We start from the raw sequence: 16,512 nt of genomic DNA on the forward strand, positions 1-16,512 counted from the left end.
TTAATCTTCGCTCCTTTAATGGAATTAGCTAATGGTTCACTTATTTGAGTTCATTTCCTTATCTGCAAAATGGCAATAATTATCCCTGCCTTACCTCACAGGGTGGTTTGGGGTTTAAGAGAGACCATGCGTGTTAATAATACCTTGGACATTATAAGATGCTGTGCATGGTGATCACCATGACTTTTAGCTGGGGAGCTGTAAGCCCAAGCCATGCGTCTACAGTATCCACTTACCGGATGTTGTTGTGATTGGCCTTGGGCAACTTTTCACAAGCGTTCCATAGAGCCTGAAGCTTCTTGTCTTGCTCCTGGATACTGGGAAATTGATAGGAAAAGTCATTGGTTGAGTACAAATCAATAAAGTCTCATTGGAAAACATATTAACCAATCACTGTAATATTTGATACCAAAGAACCAACCATTGCAACTGACCATATCAGCAAGCTAGTATTAAACAATTTGGTTATTATTATTTACCTCTCTGTGTTCTCCTTCTGTCTTGTCCTGTGCTATATAAGAATGCTTCCTCTGCACACATCAGAGGCCCCAAGTGAATATGTGCCAGAGGCCAGAGACCCGCTCTGGTGTGGCAGGGTTATGGGGCTGCAGGAAGACCCAGGATACCAGTCAGGGAGCTCGGCCTCTGGGCTATTCTGAGCCTATATTCTGCAGGACTCTAGCATGGAAACAGATCACGTAAGTGGCTTGCAATGATGAGTCCTTTTCAAGTTTCAGCCTATCCTGCACTGTCCTGGTAATCCCTAACTTCAGCCCTTGCTTCCCTGCCTCCTTCTGCAACTCCCGGATGTACCATCCTATGGCAGATCTGTCTGTGTCCTGCTGAGTTGGCCTGAAGTGCAATGCCGTGTTAAGGTTAGTGTCGACCTCTGGTGAAACTCAGCTTCATCAGAGGTTCACAGGTTATCAACCCTATAGCCTTGGGAGCTTTGAATCACAGAACCCAGACCAATTCGATCAAAATCTCCGGAAAAAAAGGTTCAGGCATTAATATCTTTAAAAAGCTTCCCAGGCCATGCTGATGCATGCAGAGGGTTGGAAACCACTGTTCTAGGCAAAATTACTCGGTTTAGATGAGGCAACCGTGTGTCCTACAAACATGTTATCCAGTGGCAGAAATAGGCTCTTGTTTTCCCCTGGTTCAAAGACACTGACCTCTTTGAGTCACCTGGATCATTCCTATTTCTTTTTTTTTTTTTTTTTTTTGGAAAACTGAATTGTTTTTATTTAAATATTTATAGTATTGGAATAGAGCAGAGGTTAACAAACTGCAGCTTGCAGGCTGGCCACCTGTTTTTAGTAAAGTTTTGTTGGAACACAGCCATGCCCATTCGTTTGTATATTGTCTGCAATTATTTTGGTAATGCAACTACAGAGTTGAGTAGTTGTACAAACAGTTAAAGAGTAAACAGAATTGAATGGAGAGACTGTGATTTTGTTTGATCATTTGTTATGGATTTTTTTTCTATTTTATTTTATTTTATTTTTTTATTGCATTTTAGGTTTTGGGGTACATGTGAAGAACATGCAAGATTGTTGCATAGGTGCATACGTGGCAGTGTGATTTGCTACCTTCCTCCTCTTCACCTATATGTGACATTTCTCCCCATGCTATCTCTCCCCAACTCCTCACCCCCCGCTGTCCCTCCCCTGTTTCCCCCCAACAGACCCCAATGTGTGATGTTCCCCTCCCTGTGTCCATGTGTTCTCATTGTTCAACACCTGCCTATGAGTGAGAACATGCGGTGTTTGATTTTGTGTTCTTGTGTCAGTTTGCTGAGAATGATGGTTTCCAGGTTCATCCATGTCCCTACAAAGGATGCGAACTCATCGTTTTTGATGGCTGCATAATATTCCATGGTGTATATGTGCCACATTTTCCCTGTCCAGTCTATCATCCATGGGCATTTGGGTTGGTTCCAGGTCTTTGCTATTGTAAACTGTGCTGCAATGAACATTCGTGTGCATGTGTCCTTATAGTAGAACGATTTATAATCCTTTGGATATATACCCAGTAATGGGATTGCTGGGTCAAATGGAATCATTCCTATTTCTTAATGGAGACCCACATTTGCAAATGAAGTGGGAACTGGAGTATCTCTGGATAGATCCTGAAACACTGAGTTATCCTGCCTTTATCTAACTTTGTGTCACCAAGATCACTTATATATCCAATGAATAAGAGTGACAGTTTCCATCAAAGGATATGTCCTCACTTGGCTTCATCCCTAGGACCACATTCTTGTCCTAGAGAGGCAAAAAGTGCTGTGGTTAAGTGTAGAGGCCCTGAAACTGTACTCCTTGGATTCACGTTCCCATTCTACCATTTATTAGCCAGCAGGTAACCTGTAGTTACATACCTGTTCAACACCTCAAATTCCTCTAATGTAAAATGGGAGAAACAGCACACCCCACTTCATAGGGTTCTTGTCAAAATTACATGAGTTAAAAACATGTAACGAGCTTAAAACAATGTCAAGTCTCCAATAAGCACTCAATAAGTGGCAACACTTGTGATTATTAATATCATGAAACCCAGCATCCCCTTTTCACAATGAGATAAAAGAGGATCCTATATTCAGCCAGCCTCTTACAATGCATAATCTCCATTCTACTTTGGAATCAAAATAGCATCACGCAACTTGGAGTCTGGCTTTTTCTGACTCTACACTTTAGAGCCTGGTGTCCTTTCCAGGTCAGGTGGGTCTCTTCCAGGCCTAGTTCTTCAAAAAGTCGAAGGCGCAGCATCAGACACAGTGGAATCACTGTTGCTTCTGACAGGTGATGTTGCTCATTACAACAAAATCCCATGACTAGAAATCTCTAGACATCATCTCCTTTCACAGGCCCCTAGCTAAGGTGGTTATTCACTCTAGTCCTGTTCTTAGGAAATATTCTTCTCTCTCCTTCGTCTCCTTCCTGGACTGTCTCTACCCTCATCTCCACCATCCTTGTGCTGGTACCAATTCTCCCACACTGGTGTTGTTTAGTTCCTCACTACGCAGGTCCATTAGCTCAGTAAAAGTACATTCCTCCAAACAATACTATTTACTTAAGACAGCTCTTACCAAGGCTCAAAAGAACACACAATGCCATCCTAATGCATGCATCACTGAGGAAATAAGCCAGGACTCAAAATAAATAAATAAATAAATAAAAACCACATGTAGGACCCAGAGCACGTGTTAGGGCTAGTGGCTTTGCCTGCTGTGTGCAGCCATATTCTTCACAACACACTGCTACAGCCCTAGGCCTGGCTTCAGGCTGTGGCCTCTCCCTTGGGTGCACCTTCAGGAGGGGAGACGGAGGCCACTGCCCACGTCATGACATATGACCTCCCTTTAAGTTGGTCATTACTTATTGTTAAAATATATTCAGCTATTACAGATGAGGGTAAAGACCCTGCACCCACGCCCTTGTCCTACAGAAGGAATCACTGCTATCAGCCTATGTAAGCCCTTCCAGAACTTTCTTTTATGCACTTAGACACAAACACAGGTCCTCTTAAAATTCTATTCAGTGTGCTGAGCGATTATTTTCCTTTTTATAACAATAGAATGTTACAGGAGTCCTTGTTAACTTGCTTTCATATCTGTTCATGCTAGCGTGAATAACTCTACCTATTTTTTTTTTTTTTGACACAGTTTCACTCTTGTTGCTCAGGCTGGAGTGCCAACGGCGTGATCTCAGCTCACCGAAACCTCCGCCTCACAAGTTCAAGCGACTCACCTGCCTCAGTCTCCCGAGTAGCTGGGATTACTGGCGTGCACCACCATGCCCGACTAATTTTTGTATGTTTAGTAGAGATGGGGTTTCACCACGTTGGCCAGGTTGGTCTCAAACTCCGGACCTCAGGTGATCTACCCGCCTCGGCCTCCCAAAGTGCTGGTATTACAGGCGTGAGCCACCGTGCCCGGCTCTACATATTTTTTTAGTTGCTCCAGAGTGTGCCATGGTACAGACATCCACAGTTTATTTAGCCACTTCCCAACCCCCTTCTCCAATGAACCTTTAGAAACTTCTAGGCTTCTGCTATCTCAGATAATGTCACCCCTGGGACCTGCCTCCTTGGGCAAACATACAAGCACTCCTTCATGACAGAGATCAAGAAACGGGGTTGCAAGATCACAGGTCACATGCTTCTATAATTTTAGCACATAATTCCAAATAAACTGTAACTCACAGGACATTCCAGAACAAGGGGTACTCACTTGGAAGCCTGGATCCACTCGTCATAGAGTTCAAAGGTCATAAGAGGTTCTGGCAACTCTCGGAGGTAAGATTTCAAAGCTCCTAGGCGTGAATAAAATATTAGTCATGAGCCATTATGATGTGGCAGAGACAAGACCCACCAGCTAGCACTGCCCATGTGGGTTCCATCGGGGATGGGCCTACTGACCACCATGTCAGCAGCAAATGGTGGCTTCCTACAGAAATGGGTATGAGGCTCTGACAGGGGACCTGGCCCCTCTTACTTCCCACCATTACCTCATCTTCCCTTGGCACACTGGGAGGCCTTCCTTCAAGGGGCCAGAGCAATCAGCCCTGAAACTGGGCGCTGACTGGACACATCTGAAGTGTGTCAGACAGCCACTGGCTGGAGTGTCCTGGACTTGTAGCCACACAGCCTCCCATCCACCCCTTCCCTGTGAGCCTCTATGGCACACAGGAGCGCCGAGAGGCTGTGGGTGCCCACCTGCAATCGCATGGGGGTCTGCCGAGTACTCCTGCACATCCACCACACAGCAGTCCAGGGCAGCTTTCAGCTTCTTCAGCTTGGAGGCAGAGGGGGCTACGCGGAAGAGTCCCTACCAACAGGACAGACGGTCAGCGCACAGCAACTCCAAGGTGCAATAGCAAAGCGCACAGACCCCACATCCACCCGCTTCTCTTCTCCAAAACCTCTTAGATGCATTTTCCCAACACTATTTCCAAATCTCTCATGTATTCAGCAACTGTTATAGCAGCCTTACTGATACACTCGTCAAACATGTTGATGCTTTCTCAGTGTCACCCTCTTTGCACATAAGCAACTTCAGAGCAGGAACTAGCTTCACCCACTGTTGTGTCTCTACAGCCTCATGCAGGGATAGCTCATTGCACTGGCTCAGTAACTATTTACTGGGTAAATGAAGCTTGGGCACTTAGACATCTTATTCTTGTATATGTCAGATAGATACATCTTGGAGCAGAATTTGGCTAAGACCTGGTCAGTCTGGTAAGTTGAATGTGAGAAGAACTATAGGGTGTGTGTGCATGTATGTGTGCATGTGTGTGTGCGCGCGCATGTGTGTGTGCATGTGTGCATGTGTGTGTGCGCGTACGTGTGTGTGTGTGTGTGTGTGTGTGTGTGTGTGTGTTGGGAGGCACCAGGGCTATACTTTTTGTTTTTGTTTAGTGGCATGATCTTGGTTAACTGCAGCCTCCACCTCCTGGGTTCAAGTGATTCTCATGCCTCAGCCTCCCAAGTAGCTGTGGAGGCGCCTGCCACCACACCCAGCTCATTTTTTGTATTTTTAGTAGACGTGCGGTTTCACCAGGTTGGCCAGGCTAGTCTTGAACTCCTGACCTCTCAGCCTCCTGAAGTGCTAGGATTACAGGCATGAGCCACAGTGCCCAGCCTGTAATTTTAGAATCAAATAGTCTATGCCTTCAGGGGAAGAGCAGGCTGGGTGGGGTGGTTTTTGAGATAGCCTCCTTACATTCTTCTGCATTCCATTCTCAAGAGTTATTTTCAAATCATTGCCACTTCTTCCATGTGAACCACTCCACCTCAGAGAGTGAAAGAGAGCTATGAAAAGAAAGAGAAGAGGAGGAGAGGGCTGTGTGGAGGAGAAGATGAATGCAGGTCAGGGTTGGAAAGAAACCTCCACGTCACAGGTAAGTTACACATGCGTTAAAGACCTATCAGTTTGCGTTTCACCTGAGCTCCGTGCATTCTGTGATGCAACCCACAGGCTGATAAACAAGCAGACAGAATAGACCTTGCTCCTTTAATCTTTTATGGCCATATAGACTTCCAATTCCCTTTAGAAAAAGTGTTCCTACATTGGAATATTGAGCTTCTGCCTTGCGAGGATCACTAACCCCCTTCTCAATATAGGGTACAGCAGATAAACAGATGTGCAAAGCTCTTTGGGCATATATGTGAGGAAGCTACATGAATGTGTTTGGATGAGTGTATCAGTAAGGTGCCATGACAAAGACAGCAAGCCGCAGAATACAAGGAAGGAGTTGCCCAGGTCTTCATAAAACCATGCCCTTGCCAGGCAAGAAGAGCCAATAGGATTTGGTGACAGACAAGGCCAAAGAGAAGGAAATAAGAGTTGTCAAAGACAAGGCTTTAGATGTTTGCGTCTGAGAGATGCATAAAAACGAGGAGGAGGAGGGGATTGTTATATTAGCTAAGGAGTCCAGTTTTAGGGGTGTTACAGGAAAGTTTGCATGGAAATGTTGAAGGACGGCAGTGAGCATGAGTGAAGCCCTTCCACTGGAGGAATCCTGAACAGAGAACCCTCAGAGGTCAGAGGGGACTATGGTGCTGAACAGAGAACCGTAATGCTCCTGTGGTCAGAGGCCAGAAGGGACAGGGGGCCAAGGGAGCTAGAAGTGTCGAAGATGGTTATATGAGTAACACCAGGCAGTGCTGTGGCCAAGGAGGCTGGCAGTAAGTCATCAGATTTGGCAATCTGGGGGTCCCTGGGGACCACGGAGGGCAGTTTTAGCCCAGTGGCAGGGGTGAAGCAACACCACAGGCAGATCTGTAGGTGGTGGAAAAGATGCAGGAGCTGCAAACGTTGAGAGCTATTTTAGGAAATTGGGCAGCTTAAAAAGCAAAACCAAAGAGACTAGGAAGAAATATGAGGCTGTGGCTGGGTTGAAAAGACAGAATTTTTTTTTAGGCTGGGGAAATTTGAACCTATTTGTTATTAAAGGTAAAGAGCTGACATAAAACAGGGAAAAATGCAAGTGAGAGAGTGAGGTCTGGTGAGAGATGGAACAGCCCAGAAAAAACAGAGCCGGGAGCTGGTAGATGTCTAAGGGGCTGCTCTTCAAGAACCAGTTTATGTTGATTCGATATTTCATGGTACTAATAAGTTATTGTTACTTTTTGGGTATAATAAAATATATATTTTTTGAGACAGAGTCTCGCTCTATTACCCAGGCTGGAGTGCAGTGGTGTGATCTCAGCTCACTACAGCCTCTGCTTCCAGAGTTCAAGCCATTCTCCTACCTCAGCCTCCCGAGTAGCTGGGATTACAGGCATGCACCACCACGTATGGCTGCTTTTTGTATTTTTAGTAGAGACAGGATTTCAGTATGTTGGCCTGGTTGGTCTCGAATTCCTGACCTCAGGTGATCTACACTCCTCGGTCTTCCCACTTGCTGGGATTATGGGTGTGAGCCACCAAGCCCAGCCTATTATAGATTTTAACTATTTTTTTTTTTTGAGAGGGTCTCACTATGTTGCCCAGGCTGGTCTTGAACTCCTGAGCTCAAGTGATCCTCCTGCCTCAGCCTCCCAAACTGCTGGGATTACAGGGTGTGAGCCACCATGCTAGCCAATAATTATATTTTAAAACATCCCCTATCTTATACATACTGAAGTATTACAAATGAAATGGTATAATGTCTCGAATGTACTTCAGAATATCCAAGGCAGGGGCTAGGGGGCAGGAAACGGAGGTAGAAATTAAACAAGATAGATCATAAACTCAGTGGTAAGGCTCATTATTTTATCTTTATGTGTTTATGGTTTTCATACTTTTTAAAAAATGATAGGAAAAGAAATGGTCCAGTTCATCTTCCTCCATGAAACTCTCTCTCAGGGATGGTAGAGACCTTCTCAGTTTTAAATTGAGGCTGGGTGCAGTGGCTCACGCCTCTAATCCCAGCACTTTGGGAGGCTGAGGCGGGTGGATTACCTGAGGTCAGGAGCTCAAGATCAACCTGGCCAACATGCTGAAACCCCATATCTACTAAAAATACAAAAATTAGCCAGGGGTGGTGGCAGGAGCCTATAATCCCAGCTACTTGGGAAGCTGAGACAGGAGACTCACTTGAACCCAGAAGGCAGAGGTTGCAGTGAGCCAAGATCATGCCACTGTACTCCAGTCGGGGGGACAGAGCAAGACCCTGTCTCCAAAACTAAAATAATAAAATAAAATAAAATAATTTGATAACAAACATGTTAAATGCCTGGCACATAAAATGTATTAAAAAGACACATTTCTTCCCATTCCTTTTGGAATATCCAGCATCTAGAACAGGCTGGCACACAGGAAGCATGCCACATATACCTGCATGCTCACTGGCTTCCTTCTCTTCCATAGTCCTTACTTTGTCCCATAAAACTTAGTGCTGCCTTAGAGACTTACACACTGTTTTGGATGAATGAGGCTTAATTGAAATGCCAGACGCATCTCCTGCACTAAGTTTATAAGTCCCAAATCTCACTATTTCACACTTTGCTCATAAAACATGCACTGCATGCCCTAAATAAATACTGATTGGCTAATCAGATCAAAGGAAGATGGAGTACAGATGTTAAAACAGTCTATGGAAGAAACCAAAGATGAGCTCTGTCTCCCAGGAAATGATTTTCACAGCAATAAGACAACACTTTTCAAGAACTTCTCAGGCCAGGTGCGGTGGCTCACACCTGTACTCTCAGCACTTTCGGAGGCTGAGGTGGGCAGATCACTTGAGGTCCGGAGCTCAAGACCAGTCTGGCCAACATGGTGAAATCTCGTCTCTACTAAAAATACAAAAAGTAGCCAGGCATGGTGGCAGACACCTGTAATCCCAGCTGCTGTGAGGCCAAGGCTGGAGAATCACTTGAACCTGGGAGGTGGAGGTTGCAGTGAGCCAAGATCGAGCCACTGTATTCTAGCCTGGGTGTCAAAGTGAGACTGTCTCAAGAAGAAAAAAACAATTTCTCGTAGACATTTTTTACATGTGCATCTTAAAAAGTACTTTCTAATATATCCATCAATCACGTTTTCAGGATCTCTATAAAAGAGCTGTGATAAAAGGTTGAGGAGCCTTAACCTTTAAAATTACCTAAAATTAGGTAACTTATTAAGCAAGAGGAAGAGGGAGAACAGGAGGAGAAGGAAGATGCAGAGGAAGAGGGGGAAAAGTAGTAGTAATAGCAGCAGCAGAATGCCCAAATCATCCAAACACGTCCAACCTGAGGAAAGAATGGCTAGAATATGGCCATCCATTCCTCAATGGCCAGATCAGTCTCTCACAACCCTCCTCTCTTCTTGCCAAATGAAGGCTCATGGTAAAAGACAGGATTGATTTGTGTTCTGCAGAAGACAGGGCTGTGCCACTGTCTCAACCTGTTTGGATTCATGGGGGCTGGGGTGGAGATGGTACAGGAGGGAGGATCCTGTCGGCTCTGTCTCGTGGAAGGCGAGACCTGCCCGGGGCTGCGTGTGACTGTGCTCAGCCCTACCTCCTCCTGCATCCCACACTCAAGCAGCATGGTCACACACGCCTCGATGGGGAAGGCGATCTCCCGGCCGCTGATGGTGAGGTGCTCCTCCAGGGGCTTCCCGAAGGAAGGTTTCTCCACCCAGGCCTCTGAGGGGAGGAGTGAGAAAGAGTCAGTTAGCTATTTGCCAAGGGCACTCATGCTGGAATCTCGCTTTCCTTTGTCGTCCAGATTCTCCTAAGATTACCAAAGAGAGGGAGGCCCAATTGAGCCTCCACTCTGTGGTTTTAGGGATGACAGAACTGGAGAGGGGGGGATGGCCAGCCAACTCCATCCAGGGCCACTGGGGTTAATGTTATACAGGCACCCCTACGCACCCCCAACTCAAGGCATCAGCTTGGAAGTAAGTCCTAGAGGCTCATCTACAGATGATCCTGTTGGACAGAGTGGAAGGGCAAGTGACATACAAGGAATTCATCTCATCCGGAAAGGCAAGCAGGCTCCCCAGCCCTCCCTTCTCCAGGGAAGGCCTGCACTTACCCTGTTGTGCTTTGATCTGAGGCAACACAGCCTGCAATAGTGTCAGGGACTTCCTGTGGTATTCAGCTTGCACTTCTATTAGCTGAGAATACACAAGGCAAGCATCGCCCTTAGCGAAGGGCAAGGACACAGGCAGCCATGGCATGCAAAGCACTGTGCAGGAAGGCGACTCCACATGGGGAAGGAAGTGGTCACCTGTTCCCTCCTCCGATCTACCTAAAATAATGAGCATGCTTCCTCTTTAGCCTCCATAACAACAAAGTCATTACAAGTGGAAATTTGGGAGGCAGGAGCACCATAAAGGAACAGCAGGAGCTTCCCAGAGCTGGAACGTGGCTTAGAGAGCTTGACTTCATCACCATCCTGCCTCCTCTGGCACCCCATCCTCGATGCAAAAGGCAATGAAGAAAGGGGCAACCGTAGCTAATATAAATGGAAAACACATTTAGAAATTCATTTGCTGAGCCAGGTGTGATGGCTCATGCCTCTAATCCCAGCTACTCAGGAGGCTGAGGCTGGAGGATCACTTGAGCACAGGAGTTCAAGACCAACTTGAACATAGCAAGACCTCATCTTTTAAAATAAGAAAAAAATTGTTTAAATAAGTATAAAAATAATTTGCTTATGATATATATACAGGTTAAATGTCGTTAACTTGTATACATCTTTTGTTTCTGCAAAGTCAGTTTAACATATAACTGATCAGAAAACTTGTGGCTTGATCTGCAATCCTTTTCAAACACCCTGGAAGTGAGATTGCTTTGGTGAGAGTGATGCAGTCCAAAGAACGGACTCCTTCCAAGTATTGTATTTTGACCATCCCATTAATTAAAAGTGGCCAAAATGGTAATAAGAGCAGATGAAACTCATGAATGATAGTTACATCATTTGTTTACCGAATCCTCCTCTCCCTTCCCCAAAACTGGGCATGTATAAGGGGAAGAGAGGAAATTAATCTGTTTGAAGGCTTATTGTGGAGTTTGGATACTAATGTCCCTAGGTAAAATGAAAGTAAAACTAATATGACTTTTTTTAAAAAATCAGAATATTGAAATAAATGGTACTCAAATGACAATTAGGCTCTCTAGTAAAACTTGGAATGTCAACGAGGTCATTAGTAAAACTCTAATGTCTTAGAGTTTCTAAATTAAATATTACCTTCACAAATACAACCAACAGAATACACTTGAAAAGATTCTACTACTTTAAAATAAACTTTCCAAGTTAGAAGTAATGTACACCAACTCCTTTTCCAGTAGGAGGGGCTTCTCTGCACTCTGAACCACTAATGAAATGTTGGAAAATTGCTCACAGCCCACAGGTGTTCCACCATACTTATCAAAGCATTTTAAACTTTTCAGACTTTCTTCCTTGTTTTTCTTCTCTTTACCCTCCCTCCTTATCATTCCTTTCCATCCCCGATTATAAATCAAGAGTTTTTAGGTCTTAGCATTTTATTCCTTTAAAGGCAGGTAACCATAACTAGTATTTTTTATTTGAACTTTTTTGTCTCTTGCAGTTTTTTGACTGGCTTTGCATTTACCCTGGTAAACAGCCTGCGTCTTAATTATCTGCATCAGTTTATCCAAGTTTAGATGACTCAGATCCTGTTTCTTACTGTCTAAATCACTTTGCTTGATGAGAGGCAGGCCAACAGGCCACATCGATCATCATTTACCTACCAGTCACTGTCTTTCATAAAAAACTAGATTAAAAAAGCATATGTGCTTGAGGGAAGGAATTGCTTTCCTGTTTTTCTCAAGCCCCTTGTTAGCACAGACCATAGTTTCTTAATGTCAGCCCTACTGACATTTTGGACTCGGTAATTCATTGGTGTGGGAGCTGTCTTGTGCACTGTAGGATATTTAGAAGCATCTCTGACCTCTACCCTCTAAATGCCAGTAGCACCTCTCTCCACAACTGTGACAATCAAAAATGTCTCCAGATATTGCCAACTACCCACCAGGGGAGGGAGCAAAATTACTCCTTGCTGAGAACCACTGGACTGAGTTGCAATAATCCCGAGGGATAGGAATGAGTTTTATTCTAAGGTTTTTGAAGAAATCCAAATCAGGAGCAATGGCAGGATTCGTTCACTAGTAAAATGGTCAAAGCTCCAACCTTTTTCTAAGGAGTCCCTTCAACCAAGGGCCTCCTTAGTTCCATGCCCACATTCCCTTCTCCTGTGAATAGCCTTTAAAGCAATCTCACCTTTCTGGGCACTTACCGTTTGAAAGTAGTTTGCATAGTCAATTTCTTTGGCCACAAAACTGTACATGTCAGCTGACAGCTGGTCCTGTGCAAGGTAAAATACACAAGCAAGGTAAAACATAAACCAATGGCAAGTGGCCAGTGCAAAAGTCAACATATCATAGGAGAAAGAGCCTTAAACACTGCTTAATCTCATTATTAATAATACTTGATATGTTGCAAACTTCCCATAAGCATTTCCATATTTGTCAACCACAGCTCTGAAGAAGTTGTAAGTTTGAAAAGAACACCTATGTCAGCCATTTCCCCAGAGATTTTGACATCTGGACCACAGCCAGAGTTAAAGTCAAAGCTAGTGTAGAGGAGTGATGTGCAAATTAGTTCTATCCATCTCTACAGCTTGTGTTCCCATTCAGAAGCAAGCTCCCAGTACACATTCTGCTACTGCTCTTTTGATTCTGCCATTTCTTCTCTCTGATCATTCCACTGCTCTGCTTCCCTTCATTCTCAATACTGACTCAATACTGATTGGTTAATCACAAGCATATGGGAAAGAGATGGAAATATACCAGTTTGGAGGAAGCTTGGATGAGAGGTGCACAGGGAAAGGACTGGTGACTTTAGACTTGGCAAAATCTGGACTCATGCAGTATTGCACACAAATCTAACGGCGTTATCAATCCTTCACTATTCAGTTGGCCATGAGATTGGGTGATCCAACGCTGCATTGAAATCTGGAATGCTTTGTCCTCCAAGGTTTTCAGTTCTATGGAATCACCCTTAGTATGGCATAATAGAAGTACATTTTGAGCAGAATGTTGACTCTGTCATTAACCATATTTTTGAGCATGTCACTTGTCTGAACTTGCTTGCTCAAGTCATGTGATCTCTAAGATTCCTCTCTGTGCAGCTGCTCTAGGCTGGAGATCCTTAGAAGAGGCACTTAGTTGAGAAGAGCCTACGAGTTCAGGTAGGGGCAAACATGACAACAGCACAAGAAAGCTGACCTAGATGCTGAATTAATGAAAGCAGATAACTATGCGCTTCAGGAAGAGCCTGTTTCATGAAACCTCAAGCAATCTGCACCAGCCCCATAACCCTCAGTCTCTCTAGCTGCTAATTAAGCTATTCTCAGTAAGAACACTGGGATGTACAGGAGAAATCTGTTCCCTTTTCAGTATCTGTGACAGGCAAGCAATTGCTGAGAACGTCATTTAAGAGTTCTTGTACACAAGGCAACAGAACCAAGTCACAGAGTTAAAAGAGGAAATATGTTCTCTAGAGAGCTTGAAGTACAAGTTAGACAATGCTATGCTTGGTCCAGTTTCACAGAAGAAATAAAGAGTAAAAGAAATTAACATTTCATTGGGTCTAGATGCCAGGCACAATGTTACAAAAAATTCTCCTCTCTCTTAGGTTAAGTATTGAATTTCCAATTTCAAAGCCATAGATAGCAAGAGATCAAGGATCTTATCTGTCAGTCACCCGCTATCTCAAAGCACTTAACATAGTTGGGGCTCCACAACTATTTGCTGAATGAACAGATGAAAAAAAAAAAAAAGTCGAGGTTAATGGATGGTAAATTTCCCAAAGAATAACAAAATGGGCTCAAAGATCACCTTGGCTCCATTTCACCAGAGGTCCCTTAAATGAATGCTTTTGTAGGCTGCCAAGTTGGGAATCAACCTTATCTGTCTTCCCTGAAGCAACTTTGCTCAGGAGATGTCCATCACCAGCCAGATGGCTGGAGGATGACATTGCAAGTCAGAGAAAAACAAGAGTTAAGTGATACAAATGGCTCGGCAGACAGAGGAAAGGAAGGGAAGCCCTGAAGGACTAAACGTTGCATCAAATATACCTTCAACATCTCTGCATCTGTGCTTCTCTAACAGATGACCCTACAAAAATCTGTATGTGCCCTCAGAAAGAAGAAAAGATTTTTAAAGATATGATTGGATTACTGTGCTGTTAAGCTAACAATATGGGTTCCAAAAAAAACCACACACACAAAGGACACGAACTCATCATTTTTTATGGCTGCATGGTATTCCATGGTGTAGGAACATGGATGAACCTGGAAACCATCATTCTCAGCAAACTGACACAAGAACAGAAAATCAAATACCACATGTTTGCACTCATAGGCGAGTGTTGAACAATGAGAACACATTGACACAGGGAGGGGAGTATCACACACTGGAGTCTGTGGGGGGAAATAAGGGAGGGACAGCAGGGAGTGGGGAGTTGGGGAGGGATAACATGGGGAGAAATGCCAGATATAGGAGATGGGGAGGAAGGCAGCAAACCACATTGCCATGTGTGTACCTATGCAACAATCTTACATGCTCTTCACATGTACCCCAAAACCTAAAATGCAATTAAAAAAACCACACACACACACACACACACACACACACACACACACACTCTTCAAAGTAAGAAGGAAACTATAAATCAAATTCTCATTTATCTAAATCATTAGCAAATTTTCTTTATAAAGGTAAAAAGCCCTTTCAACATTAATCACCAGAGTTTAATGCAATTTGAAAAATCAAGTTTTCTGATTTTGCAACTAATCCACATTCAGAAAAATAAAAAAAGTAACCAAATTAAACTGTAATCCCACTAGGCAACTATTTTTTTTTATATATATAGCTAACCAAATGTCCCAGAATTGTTCATGAATAGAGCAGATTGTCTCTATGGTATGAAAATGTCATATTTATCAGATGAAACCTCATTGTATTTGGATTTTCTTCATGCTGGAATGTCTGAAATAGTTGCTAAGTTTTAATCAAGCTCCAGTAATTCTTCCACATTAACTTTTGAAATACTTTTTCATTCTTTGAAAAATTTCTTACAATTATATCTACTTACTACAGTACTAATCAAATAAATTCTGGGAAATTCAAAATGTTTATAATAGTAACTTCTCATCTAGAAACAACCCTCAATTTTATAATGTCTTCTTGTCATTATATTGTCAAATATTGTCTTCTTGTCAAATTGTGTAAGCAGTATTTTACAATTGATGAGTTTGTGGTAGAACAGTTCATGATTTTATGGTAGAATTTTTTTTTCTGTCACCCAGGCTGGAGTACAGTGGTATAATCTCAGCTCACTGCATCTTCCGCCTCCTGGGTTCAAGTGATTCTCCTGCCTCAGACTCCTGAGCCCTTAGCTGGGACCACAGGCGTGTGCCACCATGCCCAGCTAATTTTTATACTTTTAGTAGAGATGGGGTTTCACCATGTTGGTCAGGCCTAGTCTTAAACTCCTGACCGCAGGGATCTGCCCATGTTAGCCTCCCAAAGTGCTGGGATTATCGGCGTGAGCCACCACGCCCGAACAATGGTAGTATTTTAAATATTCTGTTGTTTAAAAAAACCTCTAAGATATTTATAAACACTGGTTTTTAAAATAATTTTTCCTGATGAAAAGCACACCTTGATTTTTACTGTTGATTTCCAGCTTCTGGTCCAGCACATAGGGGGCTTTGAAGTCAGTCCTAACAGGTAAAAAGCTGAACAAACTAAAACTCAACAACTCTTAGATTTGTCAGAGAAGTGAGTTCACAGAGCAAACTGCTGCCCTGAAAACTGGAGACACAGGCAGGCAAACACAAAAATCACAACTCAGTGAAGCAGCAAACTATCAGCAGAAACCTCTGCGGAAATCAGTACTGGGCTGGGAAAACCAGTACTGTAACTGACAAATTGCTGGAGGCCGAGTGTGGACAAATCTGGAAAGTTAAATCCTCCAGGGGGACCCAGTCATGAGGGGGCCCACTTTTACCTCCAGGAGCTCTAAGAGCATGTTCTCACAGAGAATTTCAAAGAAAAATCCTCTCCTGCTTTTAGCTGCGGGAGGAAAAAGTAGCCATTTTGAAATTTGCTGGAGTACTCCATTCTTAACAAGGTCTGCCCTAAAGAGAAAGTATTTTAACAAAGCCTAAACTATTGGGCTTTTGAAATTGCCTAACCTACTTGGAGGAAGGGAAATACTGAACTCCAACTTCCTCTAGCCATTCTGTCCCACCTAAGAAAGGAATAACAATAAAAACAACAACAAAATAAGAGGCACTGGTGAAATTCACAGCTCTAAGACACAGGCTCACCAAAAGAAAGAGGCCTATCATAGCACTATGAATGCTTCCCCTTCTCCCACAACTTATCACATCACCAAAGAACTGTTTACCACTGTTTCTTTTACAATACATCATGTCCACCTTTCAACAAAAAAATTACAAACACAGTAAAAGGCAAAAAACAACTTAAAGAAACTGAACAAGGATCAGAA

The 16,512-nt window shown here is 43.5% G+C and overlaps 1 protein-coding gene across 3 annotated transcripts in view; it reads right to left on the reverse strand.

Annotated features, from left to right (window-relative positions):
• Nucleotides 1–16,512, reverse strand: part of ARHGAP44 (Rho GTPase activating protein 44) — a 203,132-nt gene that overhangs the window by 39,129 nt on the left and 147,491 nt on the right. For all 3 annotated transcript variants that reach the window (XM_064378288.1, XM_064378286.1, XM_064378287.1), the window contains exons 8-13: nt 12,230–12,298; nt 10,003–10,084; nt 9,484–9,611; nt 4,717–4,828; nt 4,232–4,313; nt 237–317 (exon numbers count right to left, since the gene is read on the reverse strand). In XM_064378288.1, the coding sequence (XP_064234358.1) occupies nt 237–317; nt 4,232–4,313; nt 4,717–4,828; nt 9,484–9,611; nt 10,003–10,084; nt 12,230–12,298 (554 nt within the window). The remainder of the gene's footprint in view (nt 1–236; nt 318–4,231; nt 4,314–4,716; nt 4,829–9,483; nt 9,612–10,002; nt 10,085–12,229; nt 12,299–16,512) is intronic.

The sequence above is a fragment of the Aotus nancymaae genome, unplaced genomic scaffold, assembly GCF_030222135.1.
Source record: "Aotus nancymaae isolate 86718 unplaced genomic scaffold, 86718_ANA_hifiasm-v0.15.2.pri h1tg000018l, whole genome shotgun sequence".
In the NCBI taxonomy this organism is placed as follows: domain Eukaryota; kingdom Metazoa; phylum Chordata; class Mammalia; order Primates; family Aotidae; genus Aotus; species Aotus nancymaae.